Source organism: Lampetra planeri, chromosome 16, assembly GCF_965212315.1.
Source record: "Lampetra planeri chromosome 16, kcLamPlan1.2.h2, whole genome shotgun sequence".
In the NCBI taxonomy this organism is placed as follows: domain Eukaryota; kingdom Metazoa; phylum Chordata; class Hyperoartia; order Petromyzontiformes; family Petromyzontidae; genus Lampetra; species Lampetra planeri.
In genome coordinates this window covers 8,517,374-8,545,024 of record NC_136122.1, presented here as the reverse complement: position 1 = coordinate 8,545,024, position 27,651 = coordinate 8,517,374, and the positions used below count along the sequence as shown (strand labels likewise).

General features: G+C 47.7%; 1 protein-coding gene across 1 annotated transcript in view; it reads left to right on the top strand.

The window, feature by feature from the left end:
* The window catches only part of OSBPL5 (oxysterol binding protein like 5), a 64,703-nt gene extending 37,646 nt beyond the window's left edge, over positions 1–27,057 (top strand). The window contains exons 8-22 of the mRNA XM_078601488.1: positions 4,591–4,747; positions 6,180–6,381; positions 6,840–7,024; positions 8,843–8,924; positions 9,669–9,767; positions 13,355–13,451; positions 14,639–14,737; positions 15,180–15,277; positions 17,174–17,263; positions 18,640–18,776; positions 19,784–19,969; positions 20,929–21,082; positions 22,604–22,700; positions 24,655–24,748; positions 26,863–27,057. Of these exons, the coding sequence (XP_078457614.1) occupies positions 4,591–4,747; positions 6,180–6,381; positions 6,840–7,024; positions 8,843–8,924; positions 9,669–9,767; positions 13,355–13,451; positions 14,639–14,737; positions 15,180–15,277; positions 17,174–17,263; positions 18,640–18,776; positions 19,784–19,969; positions 20,929–21,082; positions 22,604–22,700; positions 24,655–24,748; positions 26,863–26,995 (1,910 nt within the window). The 3' untranslated portion in view covers positions 26,996–27,057. The remainder of the gene's footprint in view (positions 1–4,590; positions 4,748–6,179; positions 6,382–6,839; positions 7,025–8,842; positions 8,925–9,668; positions 9,768–13,354; positions 13,452–14,638; positions 14,738–15,179; positions 15,278–17,173; positions 17,264–18,639; positions 18,777–19,783; positions 19,970–20,928; positions 21,083–22,603; positions 22,701–24,654; positions 24,749–26,862) is intronic.
* The last annotated feature ends 594 nt before the right edge of the window (positions 27,058–27,651 follow it).

Here is a 27,651-nt window from a genome sequence, read left to right as displayed (position 1 = left end):
TATTTATTTGCTATACACAAACCAAAAATCTTGAATAATTCATGATTTTTGTTTATTTCTTAAATGTGTGTATATTAATTACAATACCACACATACAGGTGTTTTCAGAATGATTCTTTACACAAATTGTCTGGTGGCTGAAAGGAATGTATCTGTCAACTTCGTGAAGACTGGCTCAGCATTGCAAGCCACAGATCTTTTCAGCTATTTAGATACCCAATTCGGGTTGCCACCTCTGAGCTGAAGAAAAAAGCATGAACATGTCATGGGACGAATATCTCACAACACGGGAAGAGGAGTGAGTGGCTCACTATTACGTCACGGGGAAGACTTAGGATATTTCCCAGGGTGGTCACCTCATCCAGATGGCAATCCTGGGAAAACCAGGACAAGTGTTGTTAACCCTACACCGAACCCAACTCTTTGTGAACCGATGCTTGGTCCATTTCTCTGAATGCTACGGGCACTGTTTGGCTCATTAGGGCATCGCTGGAGAGCACTGACAGAGCCAGTGGGGGATGGGGGTGGCACGTGCCCCCCCAATGATCCAATCGAAATCCCAAATTTCGATCGGATAATTGGGGTTAATTAGTCATAAATCGGAATTTTGCGACCCCCACTGCCACTGTGTAGCATATTATTATGTGCCAGGGACTCTATGAGATGATAGGACAAGAGTCTGAGTCCATAATTGGCAATAAGTAACGGCAAAGCAGTTATAAGTGACTCACAGAATTGTGCGCAGTTGCATATACAGTACACAACTTCCCTGAAGGCATTCACCTTCAGCGAGCGCGATGCCGATCACACAACACGGTTCGAATTCGACCCTCGATTGATGGTTGCGCCATCGTCGCACACGCGTCGAATAAAAAGCACGGGACAAGTCCTTACTAACAACTCCTCTATCATTTTTCATTGCTGGAAGGGCTGCCCCCCCCCCCCTAACCTGAAAATCCTAGCTCCGCCATTGCGTGAGAGTGCACAGTGCAACTGCCTGCTGAAATAACGAGCACAAATCTTTCATGGCTGCCCCGTACACAGGGTCGGCAGAGAAGTGTTATACTCGAGCCTACAAATCCGCCAAGGTTGACATGTACACACAGGGCGGAGGAGCGTATGCTTGAAGCCAAGCACATTAAGGCACATCCCCATACAAGCAGTCCAGCATATTAAAGCGGTTCCTAAATGATGTGTCCTCTGGTCACCCATTAAAAAAGGTCCCCTGCACCAAGTCAAGACATTTTGGCTTAAGTCGCTCAGCCAGCAAATGGACTATGGTGTTTATGCGGTCAGCATTGCCATGCCAACTGCTGCCTCTCTGCCTCACGGAACCTGCCGTTAAGTTGTGATGTTCTCTTCATGATAAATCGGAGATGGCGGTTTCGATGCTCTCTTGGGGCTGAGTGAAATGCATCTATGGATGGCTTCAAATTGTCTCTTAAGTAAAAAATGAAGGTGCTATCAGTGGGCTGCAGACACAGTTGAACCCAATCACCCCATATTGAAAGCTCTGTTGATGGTAATCTTTTGATTCCATCCATTGAAAAGCTTGGGAATTACTATGGATTTAAAACTGTGTTTTGCCACCCATATTATCCGTTATGAAGGCCTCATTTTATCACTTGAGAAGAATTGCCAAAGTGAGATCCATTCCCTCCGATGAAGATGCTGGGGTGTTGGTTTTTGTAATTTCTCAGCTTGATTACTCGAATGCTCTGCTGACCTTTCCGATTACGAACACAGTGGCTCCAACTGCTTCAAAATGCTACAGACGCAGTGCTCATCGCATACTGCATTCACAGCATCACACCACCACTGAAATCACTCCACTGGCTTGCTCTCAATTTCAGGACCGACATTAAAAATTCTGATAGCTACTTACGAGGCCCTTCGTGGTCTTGGGCCTTCATATTTCCAGGAAGTCCTGACACCGTACTCTCCAGGTCGCCTGCATCGAGATCAATGAACGCTGAATTATTTGGTAGTTCCGGGAAGCCGTCGTCTAAAATTTGGAGGGGGCAAGGGCATTTTGTTCCGATGCTCCCTGCCTCTGGAACGCTTATTTCAAGTCATATCAGAAATTCTGGCACAGCCGAATATTATTTTATACCTACGTGACTTTACCGAAAGATCCAAAGAGTACAACCACATATGTGGAAATCAAATTTTAAAACAATATTGGTTTGAATTAGCTTGTTTTTTTTACTGGATTGATCGGCCAATGGATTTTTTTTTTATTATTTTATTGTAAAGTGCTGTAGGATGCTCTTCTTGAAGAATGATATATTAAAAGAAAATGTTGTATCGTGATATTGTATCAGTATTTCTCAATCTCCCACCACTGTCACAGTTAGATTTATTTTGCAATTATATTCCATTTGTGCTACGAAGCATCGTATATCATGAGAAAAATTAAATTTCGATTTAAAGCTTTCGTGACTGCAGGGATTCATCTTCTTGGTTTGTTTCGGTAAAGTCACGTAGAAGGGAAGTAATAAAATAATTAAAATAAAACATAATAAAATAATTCTCACGACGTTTCGGCCACAACGCAAGCAGCCGTCCTCAGGTGAAAACCAGGTCTGTCGAGGCGACAGCGTCATTCGTGACTTTACCGAAAGAACCAAGAAGATGAGAAAAATTAATTACGTGAAGCTTTCGCACAGCAGCCCTTCACCCCGTCTTGTACAGAACAATCCAAGGAAGCAGATTTCCACGTAACTTCTTCCGCGGCCCCTTCAAGCGATTTGGTTTACCCCACACACTCGGGCTGCATTCTCACACACACGTCCCGCCACAGAGAGATCTTCATCCCACAACAATCAAATTGATAGTCTTAATTCTCAAGAGATGGAATTTAGGCAAATTCAGTGACAACCCAAATGAAATGGGATGGGTGGGTTTTTTAGTTTTTTATTTTCTACTCAGTCATTGCGGACCAGACAAAGATCATTGACTCTCACTACACTTGACAACTCAATTTAACAATGGGCATCTGAAACCCAAACTCAAACTCAGGTTCTCAGCAATACCGGCTCAGCGTTTTGACCTCTGGACCAGCCGGCCAGGGGCACATCCACAAATGTGAAAGTTGAGGCTGTCATAGCAGAAAATAATTCCCAGCGGCGATTGGTCACACGTGTGAGTTCTGCTGAAGCACAATTTTTTTTAATTTACCCAACTACTCGCTCCTGACTAAGTACTGAGCCTGCTGTTCTTCGGCCGCTGTGTATTTAAAGGTTCGACCGTCAGCGTATTCAGCTTTTATGTCACTTTGTTGAAGTGTGAAAGATGCAGCATTAAAAATAACACGATGCCCGTTCAAAACCTTGTGGGTGTCTCTTAGCCACTTATAGTCCACGAGCCCAGACCAGATTAACTTTTCGATTCCACCTCAAGATGGCATCACATTCGTGGTTCCAATTTATTTTCTGGCAGTGGACTGTGATAACCATTTGAAATGCGTGCGTTATCAAGCAATCCACTATTCTAGACTTGAAGCTTTCGTGACTGCAAGGATTCATATTCTTAGGTTTTTTCGGTCAAGTCACGTAGGTAAAAATTTAAAATTAATAAAAGTAAAATAAAATAAATTTCTTTTATTATTATTATTAAAATGGAATACATTTACTTTATTATTATTATTTTTATTTCATTTTACTTTTATTAATTTTAATTTATTTTTTTACCTACGTGACTTTACCGAAAAAAACCTAAGAATATCAATCCACTATTATTAGCCATTGCGGTACCTGTACTGGAGTTTTGCTACCTTAGCCTGCCCAATTTCTGCTCTGGGCCTTGGACTACATCGACACATGTCGGGACATCGGTGAAAAAAGAGCTCTGGAGCTCATCGAATTCCTCCAGTGTAAATACATATTCTGATTCTGAGTGGTTGGCCACCCTCGCCGGCCCACCACACCCGCTGCTCTATGGCGGTTGATCACGGCTAGCGGTGGCTACGAACGTGGCCCGTAATCCAGCAATGTGGAGGCAGTTGTCAGTTGCTGGATCACCGCACAAGCGTTGTGAAAATCCATTCCCCGCGTGCGTCGAGCGGGTACCATGCCAGGGCTCGCCAGGAGAAGGCATTCCAGCAAAGCTTGAACTGTACTTCTCACCTGTTCCATCTGTACAAGACGTAACGTTACTCCGGGTGCTCCGGTTTCTTCCGACATGTAGAATCTCATATTCTTGGTTCTTTCGGTAAAGTCACGTAGAAGGGAAATAATAAAATGATAAAAATATAAAACAATACAAATTCTCACGAAGTTTCGACTGCAACACAAGCAATCATCATCAGGTGTGAAATCCACAGCAAAAAAATTTGAAACAAAAAATCAAATTTTGTGTTGCAATTTTTATTATTTTATTGTTTCCCTTCTACGTGACTTTACCGAAAGAACCAAGAATATGAATCCCTGCAGTCACGAAAGCTTTAAATCTAAATGTATAATCTCATTAATTGGCAGATAACACCTCAATATGTAGAGGACTGCAGAGCTTGGGCGAGGTGGAGGGTGTGGCGGGGGAAATTGGCATCGGCTCACCGCCCGTCTGTCTTTCCCGCTCGTCCGCTTGTAGGCCGTTGCTGGATGGACGCGCTGGAGCTGGCGCTGCGCTGCTCCAGTCTGCTCAAGCGGACGATGGCGCGGGAAGGCAAGGACGTGGAGAAGGTCGTACAGGCTGACGGCACCCTGCTGGGGCTGCTCCGCACTGGGACTCTGCACGACGGCTCGCAGTACGACCCCCACTTTTGAGACGCGGCATGGCGCGGCATGCCGTATGTATGCACCATATGTTTGGCACCGTACGTGGCCAACCGTGCTAATCGGAGGTGCGGGGGAAGGACAACAAACTAAACGCAAACTAATGTAATTCCAAACGTGCCTCTCTCCATGCTTCTTTGCACAATTCTAGTTTTTGTTCTGTTTTTTTTTGCTAATGACCGAGTTTCTGAATGATACCTCATAGCAGGCAGTGATTAATACATTTTTCCCCCGGGTACGATGGGTACGTTACTTTTCACTGTCAGCTTCAGCTTTCCAGAAGCACTCCAACCTGCGCTAGCCTGCCTCTTTTATTTCCCCATTTTGATATCGAGTCTGCCTTCAGTAGCCATCCAAGGTAGCAAATAATTCTGCTGTGTGTATGTTGAACTTCTTTCGCAGCGTACGTAGCCTACCGTGCCAATCGGAGGTACAGGGGAAGGGCAACAAACTAAAACACGAAAGCAGTTTTATAGAAATTAGTTTTAAAAGTGAATAGCTCCAGTGGCTTCCTAATATCGGAAGGAAGAGTGTTCCAGACAGCTGGGAAAGCACATCCGACCGTGGCATCCGTTGATCCATTCTCTCCGCTCTATTTGCATTCACAGTCATTGTGCGATTATCGCGGTTTGCAAACTGTCCACAGATTAACAGAAAATAACTTACGGTTAATCTACTGCTGTATGAAGGCCACCTACGATGAACACGGTTGGCTACGTGCGGTGCGAAAGAAGTTCAAGTCCAACCCCACACTGTGTCGTCGCTCACGGGGGTTGTTTGACTGTGACGTATTTAAGCACGCCGATTCGTGCGAGTTGCTCAACAAGGGTGCAGCACTGGCTCAGATATCGCTCACCAACGATGTTGGCCGTGGCGAGGGATTGAACTCAGATCAACAGTTTCATACCGCGGTGAACTAACCGCGACGCTATTACTCGGGCCCGTTTAAAAATGGTGACAGTCCCCACATCCTGCCTGCCAAAGGCAGTAAGCCCACTACAGGCCACTCGCGGTGTGGCACGGCCATTGACGACGACGACGACGTCACCAAGCCCCCCGTCTCACCATCTTCCATCCAGCGGCACATGCAGGAAGTTGACAGTCGGTACAGTAATCGATGACTTAATAGCCCGGCTCGAGTGGAACACCACTGCAGATGTATGCACGTTAAACTTCTTTCGCACCGTAAGTAGCCAACCGTGCATGATACACTATCAGCCGCCGTGGGATTCTGACACAACTACGGGAATGGCAACGTGGCCGAGCGGTCGTGCGACTGCCGCTCATTACAAGGGCTTCATCGTCCCAAGTCACCGTGTCGCGCCAACCCCGGCAATGCCCTCCCCCCCCCCCCCCATCCTCCCACCTCGCCTGCCCTCCCTCCCCTGTACTGGGCTTGGCCAGGACACATGAGAGCGAGGCGACGCAGACGCACCTCACGGACGTGGAGGGGGTGTCCGACAGGTCGGACAGCGACGGGGACGAGGGCGCGCACAGCGAAGACAGCGACTCGGACACGTCGGAGAGAGCCGACGACAGCATCAGGGGCAGCGGGCGGCTCAAGGAGACTACGTACTGCCAGCAGACCGACGAAGAGCTGGGCCAGGTGAGCCTCCAGAGATGGCGGCACCACCTCTCCTGGTGTTTTATTTTCTTCTCCCCGCCCCCCCCCCGATAATTGTGCTCTTGTTGAGGTGGCTGTCCTGGGAAATCTGTGAGTCTTCACAGGACACGAAAATATTAAGTTTTCTGTCAGTGGCCGTTGCCTCCTCTTCTCGCATTGCGCTACGAAGAATGGCCACTTCTGAAAATGTTGCTAATTATGTATTTTTTTTACTTTTTCTGATTTACGAGCACCTTGTTATCTGCACGTATGCATGTTTAACTTTTTGCACACCGTACGTAGCCAACCCTGCCAATCGGAGGTGTGCGGAATTTGTCCTCGCGCACCACTGCCAACGCAGCAGCAGCAGCAGCAGCATCACCGAATAATGACGATGATGATGCCCAGTGGTCAATTCTCGGTCCGTGACGACGCGGCAAATGCTTTGCGGTCCCGCGCAGGTGGGGGAACTGTCGCAGATGGAGGAGGTGTCGGAGGAGCACAAGGGTCTCATCTGGGGTCTCATCAAGCAGCTGCGGCCAGGCATGGACCTGTCGCGCGTGGTGTTGCCCACCTTCGTGCTGGAGCCGAGGTCTTTTCTGGACAAGCTCTCCGACTACTACTACCACGCCGACCTGCTCTCGCAGTGAGCCGCCCGACTCGGCGACCCGGCCAATCCCTTGCGCGCACACCAAATGCTCGCAGAAGTCCCGGCACCGTCGCTTTCGTTGTCCCTTTGTGCCGTGTCGTTGCTCCGGAGACCGGGAGATCGACGGTCGACGTTCGGTCGCCGCATTGGCGCCGTTCGTCGTGATTTCTCACTGAACAGAGTGGGCCGCGTGAAGGCTGCCATCATCCACAGCGAAACACTCTCCGCTGCTCCTGACGCGGCTATCTGGCATGACCACCTGGGTGTGAAATCGTAGTCGTTGCTCTGCATCTACATCAGCCGCACAGAAGAATGAGAAGATTGTCCCTTTTTCCACCGGCACATCCGAGCCGAGCTGGCGAAGGGCCCTCAAGGTAAGGAAGGGTGATTTTCCACTGGCTATTAGTCATGCCAAGCCAGAACCAAACTGCGATATAGGCTGGCCTCACAAAAACATTTGAATCTACCTCGGGACCAATCAGGGCCAAGGGGCGGGACTAATGACGCAATCATTGCATGTGACGTCAGTCAGTACACTGTGAGGACACGGTGTCGCCGCGTCGTTGATATGACGTCACGCATCACGTGTGATGCCAGCGTGGCATGGCTTGGCTTCTGCAGTGGGAAAAGCAACCTGCTCCTCCTGACCTACGACGGCCTAGCTTCATACAGCCCTGGAATGGCTTGGATGTGCCAGTGGAAAAGGGATACAAGACTACTGGGAACCAGGCTCTGCCAGCCCGGGAACATCCCAGCTTTGGCCGCAGAAACAACAGCAGGGTCCAGATTCCCCGATGATCACGGTCGACTACGTATGGTGCGATAGAAGTTAAACGTACATATATTCATACAGATCCGTGTCCCTGTGCTCCATGAATCATGGTACGCCATGGGATCACCCCCTCCCCTATGTCCCACCCATCCCCGCACAACAACGCCCACTCTGCCAGGCACGTAACAATGCTGCGGATCACGACACATGTACAGAACCCCAAGCATGGGATCGGGTTGCACGAGCTTGGCTTGGCAATTGAAAAACAAAGGATGCAGGTGGCATCTCAAATTTTATCTCGTTAAGGCCACTCCCATAGCCTGTGACCTGCGTAAGAAACCAAAGTAGAGGGGGCTGTGGATGCAGCCATGAGCAAGCAGAGCGATCAATGACCAAAGACCTTCAGTAGCTGGGCATCACTTGGTAAAGGCCACATCGATGATGGATGACCGGACACCGATGGCGACGTTTGTGCGCAACGCAAGTTGGCAACCGGGCTGAATGCAATCGGCGTCACTTTTAAAGATAAAGTGCAGCACAGATCTCTAACCCTGCCTTTTGGGGGTGGGGGTGGTCATGGCTGCAAGCTTTGAATTCGTTTAATCTGGGATAACTGCCCTTGGAATGGGAACTGCCCAGTAAACATGGAACGTTAAGCCAATGTTGGTACATCAGCTTCAACCACATGCCAATGAATTTTGATTTAAGGCTTTCGTGACTGCAGGGATTCATATTCTTGGTTCTTTCGGTAAGGTCACGTAGAAGGGAAATAAAATAATATAAAACAATAAAAATTCTCAAGATTTGTGAGAATTTTTATTGTTTTATATTATTTTATTTACCTTCTACGTGACTTTACCGAAATAACCTAGAATACACATGCCAATGGTGGCTCGATGTTGCATGTTTACTGGATATTGGATCCAGCCCGGTACGAGTACCGAGCCAGCTCGCTCACTCGTTGCCATGGGGATGCGGCCTCCGTGGCTTTGCGAGATTCAGTTAAGACGTTTAGAGCGGTGCGGGTTGTTTTGTTTCACCAGAGCGGCATTGGAGGAGAATGCCTACGGCCGCATGAAACAGGTGGTACAGTGGTATCTCTCCGGCTTCTACAAAAAACCACAGGTACTCGAGAAAAGGCCCACCATGAAAATGTTGCGGCGCATGTCGAAGCGAAATCTATCACGAAAAGTTATATTTTCGATCAGATGTATAAGCAAAAAAAATAAGTGTTACAAGCGCGATTCAAGACGGCATGCGTGTATACTTCAGACGAAAAACATCAGCTATGTCCAATTCCAGTCCAGTAAACAAACGTGAATTCCACATTTTCATAGCAGGGCTCCTGTCTCTCCATAAGATGTATAATTAGACAAAGGGATACAGAGTTTACATTTAGTATAGTGCACGCTCATGTCACTAAGAGCCAATTTAAACCGGAAGATCCTTATTTCAAGGGAGACATCTGCCAAAATATGTATACTGCAAAAGAGCAATTTCAATCTATAAACAAAACACAATGGGAACCTTATGACACAATTAGGAAGAAAAAAGTTACCATATTTAACTTATTCGCGTGAAGAAAATTACGTAATATTAACTACCGAACAAAAACATTAATATTTTTTTACATATAAATCGATAATTGAGATATATATATACACCACAAGCAGTCAATTGTTGTCTTGACTGCTCTGAGACTTGCTCTACCACACACACACACTAAGTCACCCTAATGAGACAGACTCATATTAGGCTGCCGCAAACACTGTTGTGCTCGATAAAGCTGCAGTCCATCAACATGTCACCCTGCTGTGCGGAGTCCGCACCGAGGGAATGCTGAATTGTGGTTTTTCCTCTATTTAAAAGGGACCAAAGAAGCCTTACAACCCAATTCTTGGAGAAACTTTCCGATGCATGTGGTACCATCCCTCCACCGACAGCAAGACCTACTACATCGCTGAACAGGTATCATTGTTTATCTACTTATGGACGAATGCCTCCTCACGACGTCACCATCCTTCATCGTCGCCTGATGCCACGTTACATCTCACTTCACATCAGCACATCAGCTGGTCTCGTAACTCCTTCACTTTGACGGTCACCCCCTTGTGGGCATGTTCTCTCCTTTGGCCGCAATTTGCATCAATTGGCCAGCGTGCCTTCTATATGGTGCCAAGGTTGCGAGATGTTAACTACCTCACCTGGTATACAGGAGGCTGTTGGTTCGATCCCGTTCCCGACACCTATATTTGGAGTTTGCATGTTCTTCCCGTGGTCGCGTGGATTTTTCGCCGGGTTCCCCGGTTTTTCCCTCCACATTTAGAAACGTGCGTTTAGAGTATTTGCCTGCAATACATTTCCACGTGATAAGCCACTTCGTTGGCCTATCATTTGTGGCCAGGTCGCTTCTGAAGATCTCTATAGCTCAGCGGGCCTTACCTGGTTTTAGTGTAGTTTTAAGTCAGCTCCATACTAAATATGTCTGCGAGTTGTGTTTTGTTCCCTGATCCATGTGTTGCTCTGTCTCTGCAATTCCAAACCTGCATCTCCCCCATGCATATTTAACAGCTGTTGTTCCCTTTGAATCATAATATTTTGTCTAGTGTCCGTGTTTGATCATGGACACGGTAAATAATAAGCAGTTAGTGCGAGCGGAAATTTGCACTTAATCATTTAAACTCTATTGATTCTCACTTTAATCATTATATAATCACAAGAGTGCTTATGACCTATGAATAGCTAACCCATATAACTAATCGCAAAATTTGTATAATGTCCTGTCATGGTGGATTGTGGGTAATTAAATATTAATTAAATAACATGTTTTGGTCTACCAGCCTATGAGTCTCCATTGGACCAATGTTTACTGGAATGGGCACTGGCTTAGTGACCAAAATGTTATTTCAGTATTACATGATCAACACCTCCTTGCTGATTGTTTTTTAAAATGTAACTGATAAACACACACATAGATACCACCGTCTCAAAACTGTAATGCTGTCCTAATACACTCTGCCTGTCTGAACGTTTGTGCTGTGAAGAAGTGCTATTGCCCGAAACGCCGCCTCTGAAATGCTGTTTTTCTTTTTAAGGCCACAGTGTCTTTGACGAATGTGTCGAGTTGTTTATAAATCCTTAATATTAAGTTCAGTTGCTCGCTTGCGCGCTTACGACCGTGCAAATCTTTCGGTCGTTTTTTAACCCACTTCCCGTGATCCAATCGAGCTGACATTTTGCACACAGACTCGTTGTGCGTGACAATTTATTTTCGTGAATTTTTTTTCCCAAAATCTTACACTTTTTAGGAAAAAAATAAATATATTTAATTACCAATTGCTTAATGGTGGCAGGCAATCATCTGACCCATAAGTGGCAGCCATCTCAAGCCAGAGGACGAGAGGACTCTAGCCGCCACGCATATAAAGGATTTATAGTGAAAAACTTTGTTTTTACGGGTTAATTTTTTATATTTCATATAAATGCTGTAATTAATCTCCTCCATCCAAAACGGCGCCAGTGCCTGCACGACTCACAAACCTAGCTCCGCCCACCCCCAGGGGGTACGTCTAATGTGCGTGCGATGAACGGCATTGGGATGTATAATGGAGAGGGTGTCCTTGAGAAGAGTTGACAATGCACGAATTTAGCCGGCTTTTGATTGCGCGGATGGAGACGGTGAATTGTTATGCTCCCTCTGGATTTTTCTGTTGCGCGTAGTCACTTTAAGATACTCCACTCTTTGGCTCTTCCGGTAAAGTCACGTAGTTTGAAATAAAATCAAAACAAATCACGACGTTCCCATTGCAACACAAGCAATCATCATCAGGTGGGAAAACCACAGCAATAATTTTTTTTTTGCTGAAGTGGGAGAGAGATGCCGTGGTAAGAGGTTATATAGGTAAGAGAGGGGGGGGGGCAAGGGGGGAGAGAGAGGGGGGGTAGGGGAGGGGAGCGCTGCGCGGACGCTAGGAGAGGGACGTGAAGCTGGAGGGGGGGGGAGTGGGCAGCGCTGGAAGTGGAAGGCCGAGAGAGCTGGGGGGATTGGGGGGATGCGGGGGGGGGGGATGCGGGGGGGGGATGCGGGGGGAGTTAACTCGGAAACACGGGCGGTGCACAAGTGCCAATGCAGCAGCAATGTTAATGCAGCAGCAATGCCAATGCAGCAACAATGCCAATGCAGCAACAATGCCAATGAAGCAACAACGACAATGCAGCAACAATGCCAATGCAGCAACAATGCCAATGAAGCAACAACGCCAATGCAGCAACAATGCCAATGCAGCAACAATGCCAATGCAGCAACAATGCCAATGCAGCAACAATGCCAATGCAGCAGCAATGCCAATGTAGCAACAATGCCAATGCAGCAACAATGCCAATGCTGCAACAATGCCAATGTAGCAGCAATGCCAATGCAGCAACAATATCAATGCAGCAACAACGTCAATGCAGCAACAATGCCAATGCAGCAACAACGCCAATGCAGCAACAATGCCAATGAAGCAACAACGCCAATGCAGCAACAATGCCAATGAAGCAACAACGCCAATGCAGCAACAATGCCAATGAAGCAACAACGCCAATGCAGCAACAATGCCAATGCAGCAACAATGCCAATGCAGCAGCAATGCCAAACGCTGGGGATGCGGGGGGAAATTAACTCGGAAAAATAGACTAGTACCCAGCAGATATGATTGAACAACCATAAACAGTTATGGTTTTACCTGGTTAATAACATCCTTCCAATGATTGCTCAATTAGTATCCATCTTCTCGGTTGAAGTTATGTTTATATATCTGGATGGCTTCATGAACAAACCTTTGATAGTAGCCCGAAGGTTTGCCGAGTACCTTGGTCTCGGGAAAAAACAATATCATGCGAGCCCACAGCGTTATAGCAATGGTCAGCCACGGCAGAGGTATTGGTTTTGCCGTGTTTTAAGATGTTGCTTGTTCATGTTTTTGTTTGTTGCGGTTGCACCCGATCCAAGAGCCGAATGGCTCACAGGGCTATACCTAATCAAGGAACTGAACTGTGGCCATCTGCGGCGAGACAACACAACAAAAGGCAACCAAGAGTGGATGACTTCCAATGAAGCTGCCGTGGGTTTCGCTTTAGAAAATAAACACGTGCGGGTTGCCAACTATTTTTCCAAGGAATTCTGACGTGGGTGAGGGCTCCCTATTAGAAGGAACACTGGTTTCAATGATCGCGCCTTGGGTATTAGCGACGTAGCCCAAACAGATCTGTAATGACAAGTGCCGTTAGCGAGAAACTATGAAGGCCGACACGGCACACAAGGGGGTGGGTGGCCAACACCGTGCTCGGCCGCCTTTGTCTCCCCAGTGCTGATGCTTACACACCACACCAGGCACTCACTAAAGGCTGAGTCGACCTAAAGCAGGCCCAGGACCAGTTCAGAAATTTGTCAGTTATGTTGGCCGTAAGCGGGAATCAAACTCAGGTCACCGGGTTCGTAGCTCAGCGCGCTAATCGCTACGCGACCGCTCGCACACACACACACACCCACAACCGTCTCCATTGCCTTCTAGGTGTCTCATCATCCTCCCGTCTCCGCAATATACGTCAGCAACCGGAAGGATGGCTTCTGTATCAGCGCCACCGTGTTCGCCCGATCAAAGTTTTACGGTAAGGGCTCTCCCCTCGACGTTCGGTTGCGTGACAACGCAACGCCAACGCGGCCGGCAGAGTCTGCCGCAACGAGCACTCGTCGACGCAACGTTTTACAAACGGCGTGACTCAGAGCCGGCCCAGCCACTAAGCGACCCTTGCAATTGCAAAGGGCCCCGTGGCCAGCAGAGGGCCCCCTAGAGTCACTGCTAGCTAGTGGGTGAAAAAAATCATACATCAAAGGGGCCTCCAACCAAATTTTGCTTAGGGCCCCCAAAGGTCTAGGGCCGGCTCTGGCGTGACTGCTGCAACTGTGAAAAGAGTTTGCCCAACTTACATCTCCGAGAATGTTAAGATTTTGGCGGTTTTAAATGTCACGGGACAATTTCACAGCAGAGTGTGTGTGGGAAAGTTCACACCCCTATGATGTAAAATATATATTTGTAATACTCTTTGGTTCTTTCGGTAAAGTCACGTAGGTAGAAAAAATAATAGATCGCGAAGTTTCGATTGCAACACAAGCAACCATCTTCAGGTGAAATAGAGTCTTCGATCGCAAAATGAGTCTTTTTCATCTGAAGACGGTTGCTTGTATTTTTTTATTTAAAGCTTTCGTGACTGCAGGGATTCATATTCTTGGTTCTTTCGGTAAAGTCACGTAGAAGGGAAATAATAAAATAATATTTATATTATATTTTTATTATTATATTATTTTTTTATTTCCCTTCTACATGACTTTACTGAAAGAACCAAGAATATGATTGCTTGTGTTGCGATCGAAACGTCGTGATCTATTATTTTTTCTACCTACGTGACTTTACCGAAAGAACCAAAGAGTATGGATTCCTGCAGTCACGAAAGCTTCAAATCAAGATTGATATATTTGTAATATCACTTCACAGATCTCCTGAGAGAGATCCTGTGAAAAATCTATTCTGCAGATAATATCTGACAACAAAGGGGTGCACTGCTTTGCACGATTTGTTAATTCTCCTCATGACGTAATATTGGAATAAATTGAGGATTTTAAAAATACCGGAAAAAAAAGCTACGCAAAAAATCAACAGCCAATGTCCGATGGACATACTCGCTCTTGGCCTAGAAATGTGTCATTTCCCTTTACTTCGCTCGGGGGCTGCAAAACGGGAGACGATCGCTGCCCGGTCACTCGCTCTGCGTCTCTCCGACCTTTCGAACCCTCCCAGGAAACTCGCTGTCGGCGATCCTCGACGGCACGGTCCGCCTGAGCTTGCTGGAGCGAGGGGAGGAGTACGTCATCACCATGCCCTACGCCCACTGCAAAGGTGCCGCCCACAGCCGGGGCCCTCGCTCCTCGCAAGACCAACGCGCTCACGCTGAGCGGGGAGTCGAACCCGTTTCGCCAAAGCTGGGCTCTCCGATTTATGCTTGCCGATTATTACTCGGATAATCGGATACAAACTAATTGTTGGGGGAGGGGGCCGGATGTTGGGGTGGGGGGGTGGGTGCAGAAAAAAAGTCTCACCTCTGTTCCCACGTGTGCCGCTGGACGGGAGGTGATGGGCTTGGATTGGTGACGTCACAGGCATCATCGGTTTACGTCATGCCGTTTGTGGTTTGCAGGGGACATCAGAGTGGCGGATAAGTTTTCAAAGGGGCGCACGTAATCGATCACAGCAACAGTTGTCCACTATAATTATTTGTCAATAATCGACTTAACTCATCATCCCAGCTGTCAATATCTCCGTCCCCCCCCCCCCTTTGCAGGCATTCTGTATGGGACCATGACACTGGAGCTTGGTGGAAAGATTGGAATTGAGTGCCAGAAGACCGGCTACAGCGCCAGCATTGAGTTCAAGCTCAGGGTAAATGCTAAAGCCAGCACACATCAATTGCTAAAGCTGTTGCATTAACACATGCATGCTTCTAAATGCATAGCAATACACCGTGTCGTTCTTTACAAAAACAATTGCATAGTACATGAGGATAGACGCTGGATATAGGCACACTTCTTAGGAGCATATCCGAAGTGTGCTCATATCCGAAGTGTGCTTATAGCAGGAGAAGTCCTTTGCCTTCCACCTCACCTGTGCAATGTAACAATGTGTCGCTTTATATCAGAATTGTGCTAATATAAGGTGTGCCTACATCCACCTCCTATTGCGGCGATTACAATTGAACAGTCCTTTGGTCAATCCACGACTGGATCAAGGCCTCCCACCGCATGGCGTGTCAGCCATGGGGACTGTTTGGCCATACTTCACCAAGCCCATCGTGGTGTGGGTTGGTGAAGGGGTACAACTGGTTCAGATATCACTCGCCACTGATGGCAGTCGTGGCCGGGACTTGAACCGAGTTCGCAGCGTTCGTAGGGCACAAGCGCGCTGTTAACCCTTTCCCATTTCGAGACAACTGCAAGTTGCAGGGTGGGATGTCCCGTTCGCCGCTGAATCTCGGAACACGCAATCGATTCGGCGCTAATTTTACTTAGAGAGGCGTAGCGCCGTTCTTTTTAAAAGACATTGAACTCACCGCAGAAGACTGTAGCGACGCAGAGAACTGGAGCGACACGGCCGCACTCTAAGATAGCTGACGCCAAGCTGTGCCACGCGCTTTCCTGCATGGCCTTGTGGGAGCCTCCGTACGTCATCGGAACCATAAAAAAACTATTACGTACACATATGTCATCGAAAAGGGAAACAGTTATCAGAAGGGTTAAATGCTCCACCGCTTCCTCCCTGAAGTGTCCAATGAGATTACGAATGAAAAGCTCGTCTGTGTGCAATGGTAATTCACGTTTTATTTCCCTATTCACTAAAGGCACTGCTGCTGTATTATTCATAAGCGTGATACATATTTAATGGGGGGGGGTCCTACATAATGCAAGCGACAAGAAACAAAGGTGAGTTCAATAAAAACAAATGATCTGAAAACAATCCCACCTTCAGAAGAAACTATAGCGCTTGCTCAATTTCTTGAGATTGCTATGTACGCTTATTGTACTGTATAGAGGGAGATCCATTGATAGGTGCCCCACTGACCTCTGGTGACCCTCTTGACCTCTCAACCGTTGATTGGGGTATTGTGAAAGCGAGCGTCCTGTGTCTTAGAGGAGCGTTAAAAACATGTCACGAGTGTATTGATATATAGCACACACGGGGACTCCTCTACTTACGAACATTCGACTTACGTACGTTCAGAGATACGAACAAACCTGTCCATATGTCCAGTTGCCTGTTCGGACCGAGAGTCGTAAGTTCAACCACCACGCAATTGATGGCGGTGGTGGCATCTACATCTGCAGAACGTGGAGAATCAGTAGCATCTACATCTACAGGAGATTATTCAACTTTTAAAGCCATTCCCCGTGTTTAGTGTACACGCCGAACAACATGTTTGGAATCGACAGGGGTAAAGTTGGACTTACGGACAAATCGACTTACGAACAGACCTCTGGAACCTAACTCGTTCGTAAGTAGAGGAGTCCCTGTGTGATTTCTTCCTGTTTTATTATCGTCCGTACGTTTGTCTTCTTTTACTGTTCATTGTAAGCGGCGACACTTCTGTTTCTCTCGTGGGGGGATTTTAATATTTAGACAGCATTGTGGAGGCTTTGAATGACGTTTCTCTCATAATTTCTCCCTGTTATTTGAGTGGAGCATCTATAAACGAATGACCCTGTGTAACTTGATAAATGTCAAAGGCTCAATAATGCAACATGATGACTCTGTACTCTTCCCCCCGCCCCCACTATCCGCCAGCCCTTGCTTGGTGGAAATGACTGCGTGAATCAGATTTCTGGAAAAATCCAACTCGGCAAGGAAGTCCTCTGCACCCTGGAAGGCCACTGGGTAAACACATCATCATTCCGACTCCGGGGGGCGCAGAGACACCGGGGAAACACTCTGGACAACAATGGTGGTGTTTTTGAGTCCGCGATTTTCTCCCTTCACACGCAAGGTGACGTGAATGCTCATTATAAACTAAAAAAACGATTTAAAACATTTTACTAGGTAAGGCCGATTGAGCTATATAGCTATTTTTTCAGAAGCGACCTGGCCACAAATGACAGCTCGATGAAGTGGCTTACCGTGTGGAAATTTATATCAACCCAATACTAAAACACATGTTGATTCTAAATGTGGAGGGGAAAACCGTATGATCCGGAAACAATCCACGCGACCATGGGGAGAAAGACACGCAACTCCAAATACATCAATAACCGCCATTCGCCACTAAGTGGCGGTGACGTCACCACGACGCTTGTGCCAGGCCATGTGCACCTTGAGGCCACGTGAAGTGTCGAACGCCCCCGCTGGCAGGAGGTCACGGGGGCAGACCCAGGTGCCACGGGTCGACTGACTGAGATGACCGAGATGACTGGTTGATGTACCACCTGTGCCCCCTACTGTGCCAACTTGCTGTGCTTTAGCCACCTGGCGCTCCGCTCATTGTTGTGAGCGTTGCTCCTCCGCCCTCCGTTGTTGTTGGACGGCGACTGCCTCCCTCCAACTGCCCAGTAGTGTCCTTCACGAGCCTCCTCCACAATACAGACACTCGTTGACACACGCGATAGATGCGTTCCTGGAAAAACGTGCGTATCTCAAAATTGCGAATGTCAAAAGCAATTTTCCCATAAGAAATAATGGCAAAGGAGGGGGGTTAGGGGATTTCACTCACACTCGCAGACATAATTGCCTAAATCATCCTCGCCTATATCAATACAATACGCATACACACAATATATTACTCGGTCCTTAACTCTTCACCACCTGTGTTCTCTTGCTTGAGTACCCTCTCATTAATTATATCCCTTCATCACCTGTGCCCCTTCCCCTCCGCATGTTAGACATCCGGCCACCTGTGTTCTTAATGATCCCTTCACACAAGTTACCGTACCGCACTGGCTGCTGGCAACGCCATTGGGTGGTGGTGCCAGGCTGGGCGTGGCGCGTATGTCACATTGCGGGTGACATTATTCCGAAAATTGCCTCTCGTATGTCAATAAAAGGTCTAAATACAAAGCGCCGCGTTATTCCAAAACGTGCGTGCCAAAAAAGCACGGAAACCGAGGATTGCCTGTATACAGGCATACAGGGTCGGGATCGAACCCACGACCTCCTGTATACCAGGCGAGGTAGCTAACATCTCCTAGCCAGCGTCGTGCCCCTGACGCTTTGGCTTGGGTTGGCCCATTCCGTAAGCTAGCGCCGCCACTGCATTGCAGGACCGAGAGGTGTTCATCCAGGACCACAAGACGGGGGCCTCGGAGGAGTTCTGGAATCCGGACGCTGAGGTCAGGGCACGCAGGCTGACGAGGCACCTGGTGCACCTGGAGGAGCAGGGCGACTACGAGTCGGAGAAGTGAGTGACGCGGTGCAAAAGGAACAATTATTGGTGTACTAATGCAATGCTAATGCAATACTTTATCCATTTCCAGTATTTTATTTTCAGTGGGTTGCTTTCCTCTCCTACACTTTGCACTCCGATCGTTTGTTGCTGTTACTTTCTGAGCCCGTGCCCCTGCTGGACATCTGTGAACAAGAGCTTCGTAGATCATCGGATTTATCCAGGATAAATAAAGATTCTGATTTCGAAGACTTCACACCGGGTTGCAGCATTGCTATATTGGCTGTGAACTCACTTATGTTGTCATTACGTTTTCAGGACAAAGACCCCAACCGAAAACTCTGAATCTATCCGTCTCTATCCCCTCTTTTAACTGAATTGTGACCATTGCTGACCTGTTGGCTGATAATTTATCTATTTTTTTTCCGTGGTAAGGCAGTGTTAATAACAAGTGTTTTTTTTTAGACACATGTTTACATACGCGATGTATGAATTCAGACATCGAAGATATTGCTTTGCCTATTGTTATAGGCTGCTGCAAGTATCCATTGTGGGCAGTACGTAGAGGGCAGTGAAGACAAAGCCATTGTTGTACTCAACTTGATGCTCCCACCTTTACCCATCCGCAATGACCGGCGTGGTTGAGTGGTCAAATGACCCCCATGACCTGCAGGGCGGGGTTGTAGGCCTTCATCCATCAGTGGATTTAGTTTGTTGTCCTCCCCCCGCACCTCCGATTAGCACGGTTGGCAATGTACGGTGCGAAAGAAGTTCAACGTACATGCATACAACGGGGCTGTCTATGGCTTGTTCCTCAACCGTAGATGCGAATTACTCGACCGCAGATGCGGCAATTTCAGACGCAAATATTCCACCGGCTGTCCGCGCTGCGGCTCTACAATTGAATGCGTGCTACGGAATGTCGGCACAGTGCGCTAACGACTGCTCCACCGCCCCCCCCCCTCCTCCTCCTCACACAAAACAAACGCACGCACACACGCACACACACACGCACAAGCCAGGCTGTGGCAGCACGTCACGACGGCGATCTCACAGCGGGATCAGCACGAGGCGACGCAGCAGAAGTTCCTGCTGGAGGAGGCCCAGAGGGAGGGGGCTCGCGAGCGCGCCGAGCAGCAGGAGGAGTGGACGCCGTGCCTCTTCGAGTTGGAGCCCCTCGTGGGAGAGTGGCAGTACAAATACGCAGAGTAAGTGCCCCCCCCCCCCCACTCGATTTAAACACGGATCGCTTCATGGCCAGGTTTCCGCCGTTGCGCCGTGTGGCTCTTTCCGAAGTGGTTGTAGGTTCGCGCGGGGGGTGGGGGAGGAGGTTCACAGAGTTGGTGCCGGTCTGACATGTGGCCGGTTAAACGAGCAGTGCCGGCTATCCTGTGCGTTATTCAGCAAAAGGCGATCTGAGAACCCTGCGTCTGTTGGGGGCTTAATTTGGAAACCGTTCCATGGACGAGCGTTTGCAGGCCTATTTGGTTGATGGGCCCATAGTGTTTATTTTATGGCGGTGGCAAAGCAGACACGTCCATAGACTTACACATTATTTTACCACCGTGTAAGTTTTCGCAATTGTGCTAGATAGATTTGACGTTCTTTCTTCAGGGAACTGAATACAGTTCCTGCTGCAGCACCCAGCCCACGGAGCAAAACGTTGGACTTTAAAAAAAGTAAACCATAAACTATTTTATTTTACCAGGTAAGGCCCAATGAACTATAAATACATTTTTCCGTAGCGACCTGGCCACAAATGATAGCTCAACGAAGTGGCTTATCACGTGGAAATTAATAGCAGCCAAATACTCTAAACGCATGTTTCTAAATGTGGAGGGAAAACCCGAATGACCCAGAGAACAATCCATGTGACCACGGGGAGAACACTCAAACTCCAAATATACAGACGTCAGAGTCGACATTGAACCCAGGACCTCCTGCATACCAGGCGAGGTAGTTAACATCCCGCCACCGCGCACCTCTCATAAACATACGAACACAACATTGTGCCGAACATGCGGCGTACATCCCGAAAACGCATCGACAAGGGCACATAGCAAACGTCACAGGCATCCGCAGCTGCCTTTCGGGTGCCTCGCCAAAGCCATTTGCACCGTTTCACCCCCCCCCCCCCGCCCCCCCCCGCCCCCCCCGCCGGTTGCAGCCTGCGTCCGTGGGACCCTCTCAACGACATCGCACAGTACGAGCAGGACGGCGTGATCCGGACCCACGTGCGGCACGACTCGAGCGTGGCGCGCTGCGCCAGCGCCCTGGGGCTCAGTCCGAGCGCCGCCCGCTCCTTCCTGCAGCGCCGCCGGGTGAGTGCGCATGGCACAACGACACCCCCTGAACCCCCCCCCCTTCCCGTAAAGGGCGGCCGTTTTAACGGGCGCGCAGGCGGTTTGTCGATGGGCGGTGGGATAAAGCGCAGGGTGCTCGTGACTCCCTGTCTCTTTCAAAGTCGTCCTGGGTCAGAGTGAAGGAGTCGCCCAAATAGCTTCATAGCAGCTCTCTCTCGGAGCTCACCCGAGTAGAGGCCCTTTGGCCAGCAGTGGGGGCTGAACAGGAATTGCAGGGTTGCATCTTCACGTGTTTTTTATAGGGTAGGAGGGCAGCGGTGGCACAGTGGCTCACGCAGTGCCCAACGAACCTGGCTACCTGTGTTAACTTCCTGGGCGTGGCTAACATCAATTTTGCCATCGTTGGGGTGCATTCATCATTCCTTCCTCCTGAGTTTCGATCTGCATTCTTCCCTGCTTGGTCCTTTCTTTGACATTGCCTGTCCAGCTGACACGCAGTCTCCCACATTCGCCTTGTGCACTGCACTATGAACCTGATGACCTGAGTTTTATTCCCGGCCATGGCTAACATCAGTGGGTGAGTGATGTCTGAACCAGTGCCGCTGGGTCAGAAATAACCCATTCCCCTGCCGCCCCATCTCTTCACCTACCAGCACTGACCATCACGGTGAAGTTTGGGCAAACAAAAGCACTTAACATATTACCCATTATGAAAAACTGATGGGGAGGGAATCGTTTATCAGTTTAAGAGAGATGCAATTATGTTGCATGTGGAGTCTAACCAAGCAAGATCTGAAATTGCAGGGATCGCTCGCATGTTACTGATGATAATAACACTGCCTGTGATAATAAATTACAACCCTGTGTCACAACTCTTCATCTAGGCCTCCCGGTGCTTTATGAGGGTTGTGGAATCTGAAGGAAAATGTAATCTTTTCTTCAATAATACCATTATAGCTTAACGGTGTGGATTGCAAATTGACTGAGTTGTTTGCATAAATGGGCACTTCTGGTTGAACAAATTGTATTGCAAGATGACCGATAAGAGAAAAATACAGAACTATATGCAGCATAGAGTGAGTTACTGGGAAGCTGAAATTCCCAAATGAAATTTTTACTTAACTTTCATGACTACAGGAATTCATATTCTTTGTTTTTTTCGGTAAAGTTACGTAAATAATTAAATTACAAATAAAATAAAATAAAAACCCACGACGTTTCGATCGCAACACAAGCGGTCTTCATCAGGCGGTAGAGAAAAGAGGATTTTTTTTATTTTTTTTTATTTTCTATCTACGTGACTTTACCGAAAGAACCAAAGAATATCCCAAATGAAATGTTGAATAACTCTTGAGTGGATTAGTTTAAAATGTTGATAAAAGGATGGGATTGCGAGTAAACTTCTTTGTCGCGACTTTGTCTAGGGAACTATTGCTCCGACCGCCTGTAGAATCTGAGCCCTGAGCGTTTCCGGAGGGCGAGCGTGTTGGATTGCCGCGTGGGTCTTCCCTGTGATGGGCGAAAATCAATCGCGTGCAGAGATCGTCCAAAGACGAGAAGAGGAGCGAGCGACGTGACCAGGAGAGCCGGGCATCGACACCCGACCTCGATCACCGCGACTCTTCCGACATGGACGGTGCGATGTGGGCAGCACAACACGGCGCGAACCGCCATTGCGATGATGCAGAAATGTAAACATGGGACGGCCCTCTTTGTCAGTCCACCGCTTGGAGGCCTCCAAACGCCGTACGGATTGTGAGGGTTTATTTGACCATGCTTCACCGCGCTGGTCGGTGCAGGGTGGTCAAGGGCGGAGAGCATAGACGTTGGGTGCGTGGAAGGTATAGGAGGTCCCTGCTTTTACGACACAATGCGTTCCCAGAAACCTCATCTTGTCGTAATTCAGATCATCCTAAATCGGACTCCTATTTTTCCTGTTGACAGCAGAAATGGTGTAAACATCACTTGCTGATGTGTTTTTCCTTTTATCAGCCATATTTGAGGGTTTAATAGGTAAACATCCACAAAAAACACTTTGAGAAAAACAAAAGCTCCACGCCCAAGTCACATGAGTATGCGTCTTAAATCAAGTTGCTGTGTCCTAAATCGATCCGTGGTGGCATTACGTCGTAAATTTTGATCGTCGTAAACCGGAGACCGCCTGTACAATAGAAGAATGCATTTTGTAGCGCTGCCCTCTGCTGCCCACCACATAGCCACGCTAGCCTGTTTGTTGCATGGTGGCCACCCATCCCAGCACTTATCCAGGCACGACCCTGCTTGGCTTCCGAGATCTGATGAGATTGGGCACATTCTAGGCAACCAACAGACACACGATCTCTCTGTTCAAATGGGCGACGGCGGATGCACTCGTCTCTGTTGGTGGCCCCTAACCAGTGGTGATACTTCCACATTCCCTTGGCAGGTGCCATGCTGTTCATTGATTGACTACAAATATAGCAATGCCCCGATTTACGCCTCCCACTTTTGCGCCGTTTCACAAATATGACGTCACTTTATTATCAACACCGCGACTCGATTTGCGTCGCCTCCAACCCGCACACACGTCGCCGACAGCATCGTCTGTCCTTTCTCGTTACGCGTCGCCTCTCAGCCCTCGCCTCCACCACCTACCCTGTCAATCGCTTCGATTTACGTCATTTCGATATTCGCCGTGGCACCTTTCAGGAACGCATCCCCCGACTTAAACCGGTGGTATAGCTGCACCGTCGTTGGTGTGGAGCCGTGAGGTTTTTAGGCGTTGTACCTATAAGCGTGTTGATTCGTGTGTCCAGAAGATGGCGGTGTTGGAGTATGCTTGGGATTTATATGGTCGAGTACAGAAACTCCTCTACTTACGAACGTTCGACTTACGTACGTTCAGAGATACGAACAAACCTGCCCGTATGTCCATTTGCCTGTTCGGACCGAGAGTCATAAGTTCAACTGCCGTGCAATAGATGGCGGTGGTGGCATCTACATCTACAGATTATACAAATTTTTAATCCATTCACCGTGTTTACTGTACATGCCGTACAACATGAGTAAAGTAGGACTTCAAACGAATCGACTTACGAACAGACCTCTGGAACCTAACTCGTTCGTAAGTAGAGGAGTCCCTGTACTCGTCACATACTTTCCTCACACATACCACCCCTCATGGTACTGGCCAAATATCCCAGTCCAGGATGCTTCGGGGAGAAAAAAAAGCCGAAAGGCTTGGGGAGGCTTTCCTCGCTAAATAATTGCCATTATTGCTATTTCTCCAGATGACCACCACCAGCCACATGTATTTCAGTGTCATAATAATATTTTCAATCCAAATTCTTGTATTCGGAGTCACAATCAGAATCTTTATTTGGACAGGAGGAATCCGATGAGCTATAAAGCGTTTTCACAGATGTCCAGTATTTTCACAGATGTCCGTCCAGTGGCGTTAGCAGAATTTCACGAACGTCCACTTCAGCTGAAGTGAGACAGGTTTGAGTCTCTTAAGAACTGTTGCACATGTAATAGTAATCTACAACGCTGTGTCACGCTGTGTGATTAATGCTGCATGTTGCCTTATTCTGTACACCGTGCTGTTCCAGAGCCAAGATGCCACACTAAAATGCACAGAGGGGACATGCAGGAAGTCTTCACTGTGTTGAAATCCATCAGAAAAACGCAGGATGACATCTGCAGGTAAATATTCTCTACACGGTAAGCTTTGATAATTGTTTTTTTACCCTTCTATCTGGCAACAAAACTGACACCTTTTTACAAGGAGTCATGTTTGCATAGACCGCAATACCTGCAGTCATAATACAAACAAAAGACATAACTCTGATAATGTGTGCCTTTTGGCGTCATCTGGTCCGACCCATGTGAGACTAGGCTCTAAGGAAAGCTGTCTCGGGTGTGGACCAATCAACTTCAAGGACAGTGCACATTATCAGAGTTATGTCTTTTGTTTGTATTATGACTGCAGGTATTGTGGTCTATGCAAACATGACTCCTTGTAAAAAGGTGTCAGTTTTGTTGCCAGATAGAAGGGTAAAAAAACAATTATCATATTTTTACTGGCAAATGAGGTTCCCATAGTGTACTGTAAGCTTTTTAAAAAAAAAATGTTGAATCGTAACATTTAAACCACGTTGTAGTCACAACGGAATGCACGGTTACCATTGTCACCGCACGCCAGTAATGTTTTATGAAGGTTCTGTAGTAAGCCTACTATTCACACAGCAGCATAAATGGGTACGCCGTTGGTTTATGGGCACAACGTGTGAGGTGGGGTAAAGTGCGGGAACTCCCATCTCTTCCAGGATGCCCGACCACCGTGAGATGATCCGAGTAAACTCCACAGAGGGGCTCACTCGTGTCACCTCTAGTGGAGGCCCTTTTCCGCCGGCAGTGGCGTGGGCAAGCAATTTCAGGGCTGCACCTTCACCATGCATTGATACCCAAGGATGACCCTTCTCTTGCCCATCAGAATCTTTATTTAGACTGGAGGAGGAATCCGATGAGCTATGAAGCTCTTTTTCACAGATTTCCATTATGGGCGGGTGCGCAAGTAACAGCAAATAGTACAACAACACCGATAGCAGTGCAATATAAAGGAAAAGTTGAGCAAGTCACTAATTATGAATAAATAACATATTTCTGAGGTCGGATTTATCAAGCTTGAGCAGGGCAGCAAAATCAACAGACCACACAGTTGTCCCTCAATATAATGGCACATTAACAACCAAACTACTTCACCTGTAACAGTGAAATATTAAACAATTTGCGCTCAGCTCACTACATAGGTGCACGTCGTTCACTGTCAGGATGCCCCCAGTTGCCAACTTTCTGGCAGGACCTGAACAATGCACAGTTTTTAGCAGTAACAAACGAAAGCCACTGAAAATTAATCCTAAATTAATTACTCTTCATCAAGGGTCTGAAAGGGGAAGCGTGAGTGTGGTTCAACATGGATTTTCATTCTTAAACCCACAATTAATGTGATCCGCTGCTGGTAAAAATTGTAAGGAGCACAAATTGACTTTCGTATTTCCTTTTAACATACGTTGTGCCAAAAGTACATCTGCCATACGTGACGCAAAGCACTGTTATCGTAAATCAGCACTCTGTTACATCACATGCATTCATGGGTGTAGCAACTGTCAGGTGTTGTATACAATAGGTGACATTGGAAAAGGGGAACTATAATCTGTCACGAGAAATAGTTTCTCTCGGGGCGCCGCGGTGGCGAGATGTTAACGGTCTTGCTTGGTATACAGGTCGTGGGTTCGATTCCGACCTTGACGCCTATATGTTTGGAGTCTGCACGTCTCTCTCCCCGTGATTGCTGCGATTTTCATTCTGTTTTTCCCTCCACATTTAGAAACTTGCGTTTTAGAGTTTTTGGCTGTTATAAATTTCCACGTGAAAAGCCACTTCGTTGAGCCAGCATTTGTGACCAGGTCGCATCTGGAAAAAGAGCTGTAGAGCTCAGTGGGCCTTATCTGGTAAAATATATATTTTTTGCTAAGTTTAAGAAGCTGTGCTCTAATAGACGAGTCAGCACAAAGGATGGTTGGTCACAAATGATGAAATATCACGTCTGGTGTTCTGGTCGCATCGCTCGTTACGCACCACACACTCGGCACAAGAATGTCCCAGTTCTTTAAAACGCCGAACACTTCCCCCTTTGGTGTCGAGTTTGAGTCTGTTTGACGCGCAGAAAACAACACACATTTGCAATGTAAATTCCGACAGTCCCTTTAAGATCTTTCAACACAAATAACCGGCTCTGTGTGGCCTGTGGCGTGCAGCAAGGTGAAGGAACTCGTCCGACAGACCTCGGTGCCAAAGGCCGCCAGGGAAAGGCGACCGTCCAATCGCGAGTGGCTGCTCCTGTGCTTGCTGGTGATCTGCCAGGCCCTGCTCGCCTACGTCCTCAAATAGCGGCCGCCTCGGGTTCTCACCCCTCTAAGCCAATGGACTGTGCTCAGAGTGTGGGACACTGATGATGGGTAGGTGGGATTGGGGGCGGCGGGGGGAGAAGGGCCATGTCCCGGAGGCGTGTTGGGTGCAGGGATATCCGAATACTACTGTGTAGGTTCCACGGTTGCGCTGCAGCATGGCTCTGCGATGTGTTTTTCGGGTTGTACCGCGCGCTTTTGGGCACGATGGCCGGCGTTTTTGCTCCGCGTGTTTGGAGCTTCTTCAAGTCATCTGGAGGATCTCTCTCCCGAAAACACGTTGGAGAGCGATTGGATATTCCAAGTTTGAACTCCGATTACTCACGGGGCATTTCCACTTACAAGCCACACGTACAATATCTAACCCGACGTTAATTTAAATTAATCTGTGCTTGACCAATACTGTCATGGTTTATGGAATTGAAGAGAGCACGGTTTGAGCCCTACCATGGGCAATCCATTTCTCCGCACCAAAACATCCTACTACTACGACCACCACTACGACATAATTATTTTCACAGATTTTCTTTAACGGATATCTTGTCCTACAAAAGTGCTTAATATTAGCTAAACCCATTGAGTTTCAAGACAATATATTTATTATTTGACGTGGGTGAGCAACGATTGAGCTGACTCCCC